The 13,714-nt window shown below is 46.0% G+C and overlaps 2 protein-coding genes across 3 annotated transcripts; both read left to right on the top strand.

The window, feature by feature from the left end:
* The first annotated feature begins 2,037 nt into the window (after positions 1 to 2,037).
* On the top strand, positions 2,038 to 6,244 carry LOC119336781 (SH3 domain-containing protein 2-like). 2 transcript variants are annotated; one of them, XM_037608860.1, is made up of 10 exons: positions 2,038 to 2,316; positions 2,445 to 2,558; positions 2,655 to 2,724; positions 2,801 to 2,952; positions 4,026 to 4,127; positions 4,890 to 5,090; positions 5,189 to 5,251; positions 5,365 to 5,520; positions 5,626 to 5,700; positions 5,902 to 6,244. In XM_037608860.1, the coding sequence occupies exons 1-10, from the start codon at positions 2,257 to 2,259 to the stop codon at positions 6,016 to 6,018; spliced, it is 1,110 nt and encodes a 369-aa protein (XP_037464757.1). In that variant the 5' UTR covers positions 2,038 to 2,256; the 3' UTR covers positions 6,019 to 6,244. The 2 variants fall into 2 exon arrangements, with proteins under 2 accessions (XP_037464757.1, XP_037464764.1); XM_037608867.1 differs by having other exon boundaries at positions 5,856 to 5,981.
* Positions 6,245 to 6,596: 352 nt separating this feature from the next.
* On the top strand, positions 6,597 to 10,077 carry LOC119336772 (the record flags this gene model as incomplete). The annotated part of the gene is made up of 2 exons (XM_037608851.1): positions 6,597 to 7,130; positions 9,497 to 10,077. Coding segments are annotated over 2 exons (867 nt in total), but the record flags the coding sequence as incomplete, so codon positions are not given.
* Between the last annotated feature and the right edge of the window lie 3,637 nt (positions 10,078 to 13,714).

The raw sequence follows: 13,714 nt of genomic DNA, 5'->3' as shown, positions 1-13,714 counted from the left end.
ATACAAAGGAGGCACACATCTCCCCCTGTCCCCCGTGCCGCTCCCGCGAGCGGCCAGGCGGAACCCTAGATCACCGTCACCGCTCCCCTTTCTCGCCTTCCTTCTCCCTCGCCGTCGCCGGGCAAAGCCCGCGCGTGCGTCGGCGGCGGCGGGGCTCCCTCCCCCCTCGCGAGGATCCTGGACGGCGCGAGACGGCCGGCCCTCGCGGCGGCGCTCGGCTCGGCGGCAGGTGGGGCCGCCAGCGGATCTGGCCCCTCCTTGGGCGCTGCGGCGCTGTCGGCGGCGTGGTCTGCGCGGGGCGGCGAGCACGCGGGCTCCTCCTCATCCCGATCTCATGGCGCCGCCGTGGCGCCTGCACTCGGGCGTGCGGCGGGGTCCGCGAGGGTGGTCGACGCGCGTCTTCCTCCCCGATCTGATGGCTCCACGGTGGCGTCAGTGCTCGGGTGGTTGGCTTCGGCAAGCGGTGGCGGGTGCTGGGCTCTCGGTGACGCTCCGACGTGTGCAGGCGGCGACGGTCCCTATGCGCGGTCGGCGGCTCCGTCTCTGACCCGGATGGCGCGGGGGATGGCGGTGGCCCGGCGTGGTCGGCGATCTGGATGCGGTGGTGCCGGCGGCTCGTTGATATGCCGGTACTCCAAGGTCTGCTTGGTGGTGACGGCGGCCCGGGCACGAGAGTTGGATCCCTTCGCACTGATCTGGGTGAAAACTTGCCTTCGGCTCCTGCTAAGGCCGGCGGTGGCGGTGCTATCTGCGTCGTTCCTTTCTTTAAGGCATCGCCGTGGAGAAGTTCAAGGCCACTCTCTGCTACCTCCGGGGGAAACCCCAGATCGAATGATCGGATGACGACGGCGCTCTAGTGTCGTTCCTCCCTTGGGGGCGTCATTCTTGGAGGTACACACGTGATCGAGGGACCAGAAGACGGATTCTTTGGTGGAGCGGTGCTTCATCCTACACACTGATGGCGACGGATCTTGACGGCATGGCGCAATGCAGATTCGGAGTTCGTTGTGGGAGGATGGACTCGCGTAGGAGGACGACGCTGTCGGGCGTCGTGGTGGCGTCGATGGCAGAGAGACCTGGCACGGTTCATGCAACAGTACAACTCTGAAGATGGATTGATGGCAGGTGGCTGCGGCGGCCTCATACCCGACAGGCGTCTTGGTTGAGGAGTGCGCCGAACTAGTAGGTGCCCCATACCCGACAGTGTCCTGGTTGGGTCCTCAGGTCTTAGATGTTTAGGTTTGGCTGCAATGTCTGTTTGGTATTAGGGCCAGACTATCTGCGCCCCTTCATCAATTGGATAGGTGTAGCGACAGTTGTTGCTTAGACGGTGACTTTAGTCTTGCTGTTGTATGACTTCGTAAGGTCTTGTGAGAATAATTAATAAAGTGGTCGTATGCATCGCCCAGATGCAAAGGCCGGGGTCATCCTCTTTTTCTAAAAAAAGCCTGTAAAAAACCGTGACTTACATGATAAGTTATATGTATTTTAATTTTAGTTCTCATGTTATCATGAGAACTTTCATCAATGAATTCCCGCAGCAACGCGCGGGGTGACCTCTAGTTTCTTCAGTAAAAGTTGCCTTCAAAGGTTAGTCCTGAATGATCCATTTTTAAACCTGTTTAAACATGCTGTTATGAGAAGAAATCCCTGGTTCAATAATCAAAGGCGAATAATTTTTGTCTAAAGTGAAATTATGCAAAGTTTGAGCAAGTTTATATAAAAATAAAATTGATAAAAGTTTATAGAAAAGTTGTCAACCAGTATTGTACCAAATCAGTATCATTAAATACACAATAAAATATACTTTCCTATTATATCTATCTAGACTCTAGTATTGTGGTTATATCTTTAAAAACTTGATCAAATTTTGCATTCTTTAACTTCAGTCAAAATTTATACGCCTTTCTATTTATGAGGCACGGATGAAGTAATAAGATAGTATAATAATAAAATAGTAAAAATAACATAAATACCCTAAAAAAACATAAATACAGCCCCTCACTCATCTCACCGTTCAATAATCACCACGAACCAACGACGAGAACAGAAAAAAAAGGGGGAAAGAGAAAGGGTAGCGGAGCAGGCCGGACCGGAGCAGCGGAAGCCTCACCACCTTCCTCCGATTCAGATCTCTCCTCCCATTCCACCGACCGGACCCCCCTTCCGTCTCCATTCCTCCACACCAAACGCCTCTCCCGATCTCGGCAACGACCTCCTCGTCGTACAGGGGGCCAGCAGCGGCGGCGGAGGCCAATGGAGGCCATCCGGAAGCAGGCATCCAAGCTCCGAGAGCAGGTCGCCCGGCAGCAGCAGGTGAGCACCGCGGCACCGCCCGCTCAGGATTCGTGTCCGTTTGCCCCTTCGGATGTCGCACGAGGACCCCCTCGAGATCTCGTCTTCTGCCGCTAGGTCCTGAACGGCCGCTCCCGTGTCTGTCGCAGGCCGTGCTGAAGCAGTTCGGGGGCGGGTACGCGGACAGCGTGTTCGCGGACGAGGGCGAGGCGCAGCAGCACTCGAAGCTCGAGAAACTCTACATCTCCACGCGCGCCGCCAAGGTAAGACCAACAACGTATTGTTTCCTCCCAGTTCGTAATGCTTCGCCCCTCCTATTTTTTGCTTACAGTTTGGTCATTTTTCCACTTACATTGCAGCACTTCCAAAGGGATATAGTTCGTGGGGTCGAGGGCTATATCGTCACAGGCTCGAAGCAAGTCGAATTAGGTACTGTTGTTGCTGGCTTGCTGCAATGCATAGCCAATTCTGAATTTGGCGCGTAACCCTTGTTATGGTTTCACAGGCAATAAGTTATGTGAGGATGGCAAGAAATATGGTGTTGAGAATACCTGTACCAGTGGGAGTACATTGTCGAGGGCAGCTTTGAGTTTTGCGAAGGCGCGATCCCTGATGGAGAAGGAACGGGCAAACCTGTTGAAAGCGTTTGGCACCCAGGTACTGTCCCTTTTTGGTTTCAGTCCAGTAATAACCTATAAAAACATAGGGGAATTATGTACGTACAATGTAAAGTTCGTTACTATGCGTTACATGTTAGTTCTATTTTTATTTCAGTAGACACGACTAGTGGCAATTGCCAGCCGGCTGATGATCTGATTTTCGTCACCACTTGTCATCATTTCAGTGGTTATATTTAAGTTGTGTGGGAACAAAAACACTGTCATCTTCACTTTTTTCCCGTTATAAGTACTGTACTGATAGGGTAGTAATTAAGAAATATATGCTAGTATAATTTGTCAGTGGCCTGGCGGCTGGCGCAGTGGTGAAGTACTCCCCACTTGTGTCAAGAGGTCCTGGGTTTGACGCTGCCTCTCTTCATTTCACTGTGCAGGGGTAAGGCTCAATGTTCAGGATATCGGTAACTGATACCATATCGGTCGGGTGCTGAGTAGGGATAAATGGGCGAATTTTCCAGTTAATCGGCCGATAAATCAGTCAATTGGCTATTCGGCGACTCACCGAGTAGCGATTAACTGACTGAGATGCTGATTAACTGGCCGATATTTGGAACAATAAGGCCTGCCTTGTATAATCGTTCTCCAAACCCCACCTGGCGTGGGAGCTTATAGCACTGGGTCTGTCCTAATTCCTAAATGGTGTCAACCTAGCTTTTCTGTTGTTTACGAAACTGAGGTTTCCACCGAATATAGACCTCGAGCGGAGCTGTTAGTTTCAGAACCTTCCTCCCAACATCTTATTTTTCCTTCTAAAATAGTAAAATGCTAAATAGAAGATAGAAAAGTGGGAAAATAGAGTGGGACTATAGTTTTCTTTTTGACCTGTGTTCTCTGTTGGTGAAATTATGTCTTGATGCTTTTCTTTTTGTTCGTGGAAAATCTCACATCCGTAAAAACTGTTATCAAGACTTGATTATCCATTACCATGCGCAGGCTAATAAGAAATAACTACCTTATTCTGCTATGAATTTTACTACTCATAACATCCTTCCAACCTTGTTTGTTTTATATTACCCAACCTGCATGTTTGTGACTAATGATCAATATTTTCAGGTAGCAGAGCCACTGAGAGCCATGGTGATGGGAGCTCCTTTGGAAGATGCTCGTCACCTTGCCCAAAGATATGACAGAATGCGTCAAGAAGCTGAAGCACAGGTTACTTCACTATGAAATATCATATTCGGATATGCTTACATTTATCTCTTGTCTCCAATGGCTTTAGAAACATTAATTTCCAAGTTACTGTTGACAATTTGAAATATATACAATAACATGGCATAGAGAAATTATGGTATTACTCAGAAGATGTACCTTGTAAACCAGTAATATCTCTAACATAATGTCAGATGATTTGAAATTTTTCTTTGCTTAAAAAATGGCATATCTATTTCACTAAGTCCACAGTTGTTTTACGAGGGAAACAATGTGGAGCACTGCCCCATGCAAATCACTGTTTTTATGTTTCATGTAAAGCAACAATAGAAGTCATTCTGCCATTTAAACAGATCAGCATCTCATGTTCTGTTTATTTTGTGCTAAAATCTGACATCTAAAAGTAGACCAGTTTACTTTCAGTCGACTTGCATTTCTTGGGTACATAGGGAGCAGACGAAATAGGTGAGATGCTTGACTTAATTGAGCGTTTGTGCAGGGTGTTGCAATTGTTCTTGCACATAATTTTTATTTATTTGATTTGCCATGCGAAGTTGCCGTGTAAATGAAAATACACATCAGTACATCACTTCCCCATAAATGGACTTTTGAACTGTTTCTTGGACTTTTGAACTGTTGCTTGGCCATCTAAGCTTCCTATTAGTTTCTTCCCACTATTCATTTGAACATCACTCTGTCATGTTATACCACATCCTTTTTCTTGTTGCTACAAGAGACTTAGCGAGGTATCCATGGGTTCTGCAGGCCATTGAAGTTTCAAAGCGCCAAATGAAATTAAGAGAGACATCTGGAAATGGTGATATGATTTCAAGGTTAGAGGCTGCTGAGTCGAAGCTGCAAGAGTTAAAATCAAATATGGGGACTCTGGGCAAAGAAGCTGTTGCAGCAATGACTGCTGTTGAAGCCCAACAACAAAGGCTGACATTACAACGACTTATCGCGATGGTATATTTAATCTTTGTTTGGTTGAATCACTTGATCATTTCCTCGTTTGCCTTAAGCTCTACTATTGCTTCAAATGACACTTGATGGCTTGACTGAAGGTTGAATCTGAGAGAAGTTACCACCAAAGGGTCCTACAGATTCTAGATCAACTTGAAAGAGAGGTACTGATTCTTTGTATAGGCGTTCTAATCACACTTACATAACAAACAAACTTGTACATCGTCAAGAAAGATATTTGTCTTGTTATCATGATTCAGAACTATTTATTTTGCAGATGGTATCTGAGCGACAAAGAATTGAAGGAGCACCTCCTCCAGTAATTGAGAATTCTATGCCACCGCCACCCGCATATGAAGAAGTTAACGGTATATTCATGAGGACTCCAACAGTTGCAGAATTGGTGGAGACAGTGGAGCACTTCCTGGCTGAGGTAACCAATTGTTACTTTCATCATAATGCAACTAGCCTACTACTAATTTGTTTTATCTGTTGGGATATTCTTTTTAATTGCTACACATGCCCATCTTTTTGTCAGGCGATCCAGTCATACCGAGCTGAGAGTGAAACAGAGCTCAATCTGTCAACTGGCGACTACATAGTTGTCCGGAAGGTACTTCCTTGTCTAAACCTACAACATGTTTCTAATATTAATCCCATGTGCAACACTCTGCTACCAGGCCCTTCGCTGGTGGCAGCAACTCTGCTGCCAGCAGCTCGAATGCTTGTCAGTCGCTGAATTTTCTTAGTGCCTCGTCCTTGTTGCAGTCAAATTCAACTATTCTAAGCTTGTGCGGATAACCTCCTTAATCAGGTGTCAAACAATGGGTGGGCTGAAGGTGAGTGCAGGGGGAAAGCTGGCTGGTTCCCTTCCGAGTTCATCGAAAAACGGGACCGTGTACTGGCGAGCAAAGTGGCCCAGGTCTTCTAGAAGTTCATTGAGCCATACATGTCCGCCGCGTTGTACAATGTTGTTCTTTCGTCTCCAAAGACGTTGATCAGTGAAGAGCTCGTGGAAATTCCTTTTGTTCTATATATGTTATTTTTGTCAAGAAATGCGCCTGTTGGATGGCTTGTTGGTGCCTCATGGCTAGCTGTGTGCACTGTTGTTCATCTGCATCCTCCCGTCAAATATGACACTGACTTGACCATTTTAACCAAAGCATACCTGTTTTTTTTTTTTTTGCGGGAAGGTATATATATGTCAAGAAGGAATCCATCAATGTTTAAGTGCGCAAATGGCTTTTTTTTGCGGGAGCCAAGGTAAATATATTCAACAGTTCTGTATAAAATTTGCTAGAAATCACCTACGTTTTTCAAACCCCAATTGAATAGTTCAGCTGGTCGAGGTTACGAGGTACTCCCCATGTGTGTGTGGCCCCTTTTGTATGAAACTTCTCAAAGAGAATGACAACAAGAAGCGGGAAATGTATGTAGTGTTCTCGTTTGAACGGCATCGAACTACTCTGGCAGGCGGGGCCCGAGCCTCTACGCTAGGAGTTCTGATGAATTGCTTATCTCCTCCCTCTCTCTGCAGTTGCGGCCTTGCAGCCCCCCCTGCTTATCCCCTCCCGTGTCCGTCGCTTCCTCGGCATTCCGTCGAACACCATGACGAGCGTGGCGGCGGCTGTCGCCCTCCTCCGCCTCCCTCTCGCCCGCCTCTCCTCCCACCTCCGGTCTCTCCCTGCCCCTCCCGTTCCGTCCGCTCGCCTCCGCCTCCGCCTCTCCGCACCCCGCCGCCCTCTGTGCTCCCTCCTCACCAGCGGCCACGGCCTCGCCGTAGCGGCCGTGTCCGAGGCGGTGGCCGCGGCGGATGAAGAGGAGTTCGAAGCGACGGAGGAGCAGCAGGAGGAGGCGCCCCCTTCCTTCGTGCTCCCGCGGCTGCCGCGGCCGAAGCTCGACGTGAAGGAGCGGAAGGAGCTCGCCTCGTACGCGCACGGCCTCGGCAAGAAGCTCAAGTCGCAGCAGGTGGGAAAGGGCGGCGTCACGCCCAACCTCGTCACCGCCTTCACGGACAACCTCGAGTCCAACGAGCTCCTCAAGGTGCCTCCCTTCTCTCCTTGTTAATTAGTGTTGCCTGCTAGAAAATAGTGATTTCAGTATATGTTAAGCAACTAGCATGCTACTAATGTATTCGCCGGGAAATGGGGATTAATGTCATAGACTCATAATAGGGTTTCGTTCGTTATCAGGTGCATAGCAACCAATGTCCTTACTCCAGTTCATAACCTTGTTTTCGGATTGAATGTGTGCCGAGAACTGCCTTCGCTTTATGTTCGCGTTGAATGTCACAAGGAAATGTATGAAGAGCAGCAGCGATCATTAAAACCAACTCCTCTCTGTTGTATAGTTCTCGTACCACCTCTCTTTGATGACCTGCATGTTTTTTGAGGGAACGCCATCATGGCAGCTTTGTCAATCATAAACCATAGTTACATTATCCATGAGGAAAGGCACAGTAAAACTGGGGGGATTCTCCAGCCACACATCTGGCGGATGAGTCAGACGCAAACCTAGCTAGGTCATGGGACCACTACATTGGCTCCTCGCGGACGATGCTCAAAGATGACTTTCCCAAAATCACTAAGGAGATCAACACAGTCCTTGTAGATAGCACACCTGCGACAGCAGCTAGATGTCCAGGTTAATATCAGCTAGAAGCCTAGAACCAATGAGTCCATAAAATAAAGTCAGCAAGGCTTTGTCGATTGGTTGGTGTAGTAGCCAGGTGTCATGCCAAAAGAATGTAGTGGAGCCGCAGTTTGTGATGACAAAGGAGATGTTCTGGAATAGCCAGAATGCCAAGGTATTTCGTGACCAGCGCATGCCCCCTGCTGCGGTTGCTCGCAACATCGCTGTGGATGTCAAGTTGTGGCGCTGGAGATGCTCGCGGCCGATCTGCAAATCGATCCTTGAATCCTGGGTTCAAAACTTCACTGCTTTTCTGTAGTTTTTCTGCCTGTACGGTCAACCCCCCTGCCTCCCTCTAGCATGGGCTTGCGAACCCTTGTATTGCTGATGTTTCGCCGCATGATCGGCTAATGAAAATGACAAAATGTTCAGGTGTGTTTGCGGTGACCTTAAAAAAATGTAGGAGATGTTTGGAGGGTAATTGTGTGTTTATAATTTTATTGAGGAAGGAAGGTTGTGCCCGGGGGACGGTTATAGAGTTTGGGTGTTTTGAGTGGTACCAAGTGATCCAAGGAAGAATCTCATCGGAAAGGATTTTTAAAGAAAAATTCATAAGGCAATTATTTTGGATATGAAGATTTTTGATGCCTAAACCACCAATTTGTTTTAGGTTTGCAAACATTTCTCCAGGCAATTAAACATTTAGCACCAGTGCATGTGTCATCAGCAGCCCAGAAGAAGGCACGCCTAATAGCGTCAATAACCTTGATCACTTTCTCCTGGCGAGAGAAAATCAACATATAGTAAATAGCAAGAGAGTCAAGTGCTGATGAAAGTAGAACCAGCCTTCCTCCTTTGGAAATGATTTTAGCTCCACAACCAGATAGGTATTTGTAGCATTTTAAAATGATAGGTTAGAAGGTAGATGCTGGTAATCTAGAAGAAGAGAGGTAGTCCAAGGCAAGTTTGTGGGAAAGAAGAAACGCCGTTATAACAGAAAATGGTTTGATTATGCTCTTCAAGATTGTGCCCAGCATGCATGCCCTGGTGGCAACTCTTGGTAACTAGGTAGACCAGTCCAAATATAGGATTATTGCCAGTCTTAGGTCTTTGAGATGAATAACAGATTGCAGGTTGAAATGGTGTGTCCAACTATCATTAACCAGCAACTTTGTTATTTTAGTTGGTTGGACTGGGTGAATTTGTGAATAACCAACCTATATTCTGTTTGACTGAATACTGATTTTGTTTGCATGCAGAGGATTCAGTCTATTATCAATAATACCAGTCATATATAGGACAACACAGTTCCTTTCTTATTTATTAAAACATCTAATCATCCTTAGCCGGGGGTCATCCTCCTTTTCGAAAAAAAATCCTTACAGGACAAATTTAACGCAAGCCTATCTTTCAGGAATTTTGTGTTATAATAAGCAGTCTAACCTTTAGGATTCAATATGATTGATAAATCAATCTGCATGTTTGTCCTCGAAGTAATTAGCTTACTTTGGATATCTCTAGAGTTCTGTATTCTAACCTAGCCAAGTTGGGAGCCATGCATATGCTGGAATTGGGTAGCTGTGTCCTTGTATCCGAGTCTAATACTTGGAATAGCTTGCACAAAAATGTTCCTTCTATTCATTTCGTGTGCGTGTGGAACAGCATCAATGAAACTGTATGGTTTGCATCTTAATCCCTTTTTGTGTTTTAGTGTCCCTTTTTCTTCAGTCTCATTCCTCGGTTATTATGTTGTTCACCATGATTCCATTCAACAACAGCTAAAAATTCATGGGAACTGCCCTGGAGAACTACCTGATGTGATACGAGAACTTGAGGAGTCAACCGGATCCATTGCTGTCGACCAAATCGGCCGCTCAGTTATTCTATATAGGCCTAGCTCCAGCAAGATGAAAAAGAGGGAAGAAGTTGCTAGAAACAGGGAAGAGTATGCAAGAAACAATCCAAGGTTTGGAAAATCTGAAAATGCATTTGAAGAACGTCCTAGGAACAACAGCGCAGGCAGGAGATTCGTAAAATCTGGGTCGACATTTAGGACTCAACAGAAGAGAAGACCGGTAGCATCCAAGGGGTCGTCATACAGTCGAGGGTAGCAGCATCGAAAATAATAGATTGTTTTTCTTATTGTATGGAGGAATCATGTAAATTTTAGACCAACTAGCTGTATAATGGACATTAGTGTTTAGTTTGTGCTAGTAAACTATGGTTCCAAGTCTCATCAACCACAAAGACAGGCTAACACCACTTCAAATTGTCGTGATTCCCTTTTATTCGGTTGGAAGTTCGTACGATCTACTTGAGAATTTGAAATCAGAGACAACTAAATGATGTGCATATCTCACATATTCCAGCGAGTTTTATGGTTTATCATCCAAAACCTTCACTCCCCCATCTCTTTATTATGGTCCTTCAATCACAGAACAGTAGCATTTCTCTCAGTTTTTTCTGCCTTTATGTCTGTTACCAGTTTAATCTCACTGTCAGCTCATTTGTATATAAAATTCTGCTTCTATGTCTGTTAGCCCTTTGCTCTATCAGGTCCGGGGGTCTGCAACTTCTGTAGTAATGTTATTTGTTTCATGTTATCGTGGCAATCTTGCTTTAGTCCTTGTCATTTGGTTTACAACTTCAGATCATTTGCACTTGTCTGTTTCAAAAAAAAAAAAAAAAAGATAACGCGCATTTGGAACGAGATAAACGACTACTGGGCAGTGCTAATTTCCTAGTTTCACAGTTGAGACTGAGGCATACTGAATTTTCTTGCTAGAAAGTGAGCCACTTAATTTCCTGAGTTCTTTCATGATTTCACACTAGACTGATTGCCCTTTTGCCCATTTCTTCTTGACTGACTGAGCCTACCGCAGAAGGAAATTAGAGCCAATGTGTTGCACATAGTCCTTTGAAACTCCCAACACCTTTGGGGCACCGTTATCCGCATCTTTGAATCTTCCACGCCTCATGTTGAAGTCGACATGCCATTGCACCAATCGTCCAATTCATGGTTGTTGGTGAGAGCTACTTCTGCTATACTTGACTCCTTTCTTGTTATACTTGGATGCTTGGAGCCGAATGGTCAGCCCACGCATAAAAGTTCCAGGACTTTGTTCTATAATCGAATTGTGGCTCACATCGTTCTTAGAAAGTTTGACACAAGTTGTAGTGTTTGTGCGTAAATCGTACCAAAGTGGGTTTTATGACATATATAGAGCGACCAGTGACATGGTCAACTGTGTACTGATCTTTTTATTGTTCATATTTAAGACTTCAAGTAGGACATGCTAATGACACGTGAGGCCTAGATTGCATGGAAATAATTTTGCCATAAGTGTGGCTGCAAATCAAACATGTGTCTTCTTCAGCTAATGAGACCTTGATCCCGAAGCCTTCGGTGTATCTTTTTGATAGGGGCCTCTATATGTATGGGACTAAATACCCCCAAGTTTGCCAACGCTTGCCACATTTTTTTTGTCATACATGCCTAAGATTAGGTGATCAAAATTGACACCACATTTTGCCACACTTGAGGCAATCTTGCCGCGCATTTCCGAGCCAATGACACGTGAGGCCTAGATTGCATGACAAGAACCTTTCTACAACCGTGGCTGCAAACCAGACAGGTGGCTAACTTCATCAAACTTGCCTAACTTATGGAGTGGCAAGGTGTAGTAACCTCAGTATACCAATCAAACATACCCCTAGAACTTAGTCCTCTACCATGTACCACGCGATGGGTAGTAGCAGCACATCATACTCATATGCTGCAATGCCCTGACGTGCCCACCTTGGAAGTGCGTGCCAATGGCGTGGCTAATGCCTGGCATGCCATCTCACAAGCGTACCCCCTCTGTAAACTAATATAAAAGCGTTTAGGTCACTACTTTAGTGTTCTAAATACCCTTATATTAGTTTATGGAGGGAGTACATCAGATGGGCATGTTCTCCTTACTCACATGACCCGACCCGCTTCCCCGCTTAACTTGACCCGCTTCCCCAGCTCACTCGACTGCACCCCTTGTGTTGTTTCATCAAGTAAGACCCACTCGCTGAATCCGGTGAAGCCATGAGTAGTGGGCGAGAAATGGATAGAGGGTAGCCAGGAGGAGCAGCCTGGTGCCTGGTGGCAAGTCAGCGCTGCTTGCCAGGTTAGGTGGGGGAAGCGGTCCGGGTCGTACCATATGGCGGGCATACCCAGCTGATTACCGCCGAGTTTGCGTCCCAATCACCAAATACGCCGACCTGATAGTGGGTTCGTTCGGTTAGAATTGGTGGGAACTTGTTAATTAGGGCAATAAAACTTGACACAACACGACGACTTTGTGGTAAAATGTGAAAGAAAATTTTAAATAGGTTAAACTCTATCACACAATTTATAAGCATGGATTAAACAGTAGAATCCACATTTTTCTGCCTCTGTCTCGGGTATGGGCTTTTGCAGCTTTTTGTGCTCTCCTCGTTCTGGAATGTAGGTCTACCTGACTACTTGGGTCCGCGCAGTCAACATTTTGTAGCCTTGATCACTAGTAAATGTGAAGCCATGTAGACTAGACTGATCATATGAAAACAGTATCATTATATTTGTCTTACAAAATCCTTTGTCACTGTGCACTTTTATTAGTTTTGATCGTAGTGGGCAGTCCTAAGTTCCTAAATTCAGAGTTGAGATTGAGACAGTATAATGTAAGGATTTTCTTGCTCCAAAGTGAGCCTCTTAATTTCTTCACTTCATCATGTTTGTCAACTTTTTCACTAGAACCATTTGCCCGTTTCCCGAATTGACTGAGCCTACCAGAAAGAAAATGAGAGCCTTGTTGATTTGGTATGTTGTATGTTGTCACAAAGTGTGTTCAAACTCCCAGCACGCCTCGGCCTTGGTCACAGAGTTGGCTCTATCTTTGGCTCTTGTATGCCTGATCTTGACCTCGACATAGCATTGCCCCTGTAGTCCTCCAATTCATGGCTGCTGGTGAGAGTTTTGCTATCTCTGACCTGGCTTTATGTTGTACTTGGACTGTTGAAGCCAAAAGGTCAATTCATACAGGAAAAGTTTCGATAACCGGACTGTAGCCCATTGGTTGGTGAGATGCTTTGATGGACTTTGTGGCATTTGGACGTAAATCGTAGCAAGAAATTAAGGTTGTAAGACATATAATGGGACTAGTGAGATGGCAAAATATGTTTTGCTAGTTGTTGCTTTATTAGGTTCCAAAGGTTATACACGCGGTGAGCAGCAAATTCACCTTTGACTCTTTGAGTAGGCGATGTCAATTGTTCTAGACTCATCGAACATACACTTAGATATTTTAAGGCTACCGTGAACCACATGTTTATATTGCTTTTTCTTTGTTCATACTGTACTTCATAGCAGTAGTTCATATGTAGATTAAAACGAGCAGTAAAACTGCATACATCCTCGCAAACTGCATGCTGGTGCAACATTGCATGAAGAGATAATGGAGTGGCACAAGCAAACCATCTTCCCCAGTAAGCTTCTGGTGTGTCACAGCAGCACTCTTGAGAAATACTACATGCTCCCATCAACCTGTGATGTAAGATCAGATTCATCTTGTCCTCTCATCTGGCGCGTTCCTACCCACACTGAAATGGACTCAAGGGCCTAGCTCTCCCTTTCTCCAACAAACACAAGTCCTTGTTATTCCTCTAGTTCCATTGCACCCCCCTCTCCTTTGTCCGACAGCGACTGCATGTCTTGCCATGACAAAGAACACCGTGCTCCTCCGGCGAAACGTCTTTGGGTGCTTTTCTACCAGCAAAGGCACAAGATGCAAACAAGAGGGAGGCGATGTACCGACGAAGGACGGCGATTTTCTACGGGGGTTTGGTCCTCCATTTTGCTACCGGCGGAAGCAATGTCTTGGCTAAACGTCTAGGTTGTTTAGCGGCTGTGGTCACCATGCTGCAATGCCTTTTACTCCACCCTGCTTCCAGGACCCCGAAGCAGCCATGAGAAGGTGGCCTGC

The sequence above is a fragment of the Triticum dicoccoides genome, chromosome 1B (assembly GCF_002162155.2).
Source record: "Triticum dicoccoides isolate Atlit2015 ecotype Zavitan chromosome 1B, WEW_v2.0, whole genome shotgun sequence".
Taxonomy (NCBI): domain Eukaryota; kingdom Viridiplantae; phylum Streptophyta; class Magnoliopsida; order Poales; family Poaceae; genus Triticum; species Triticum dicoccoides.
The sequence above is the reverse complement of the archived record's forward strand: the minus strand, read 5'-3'. Positions and strand labels throughout refer to the sequence as shown.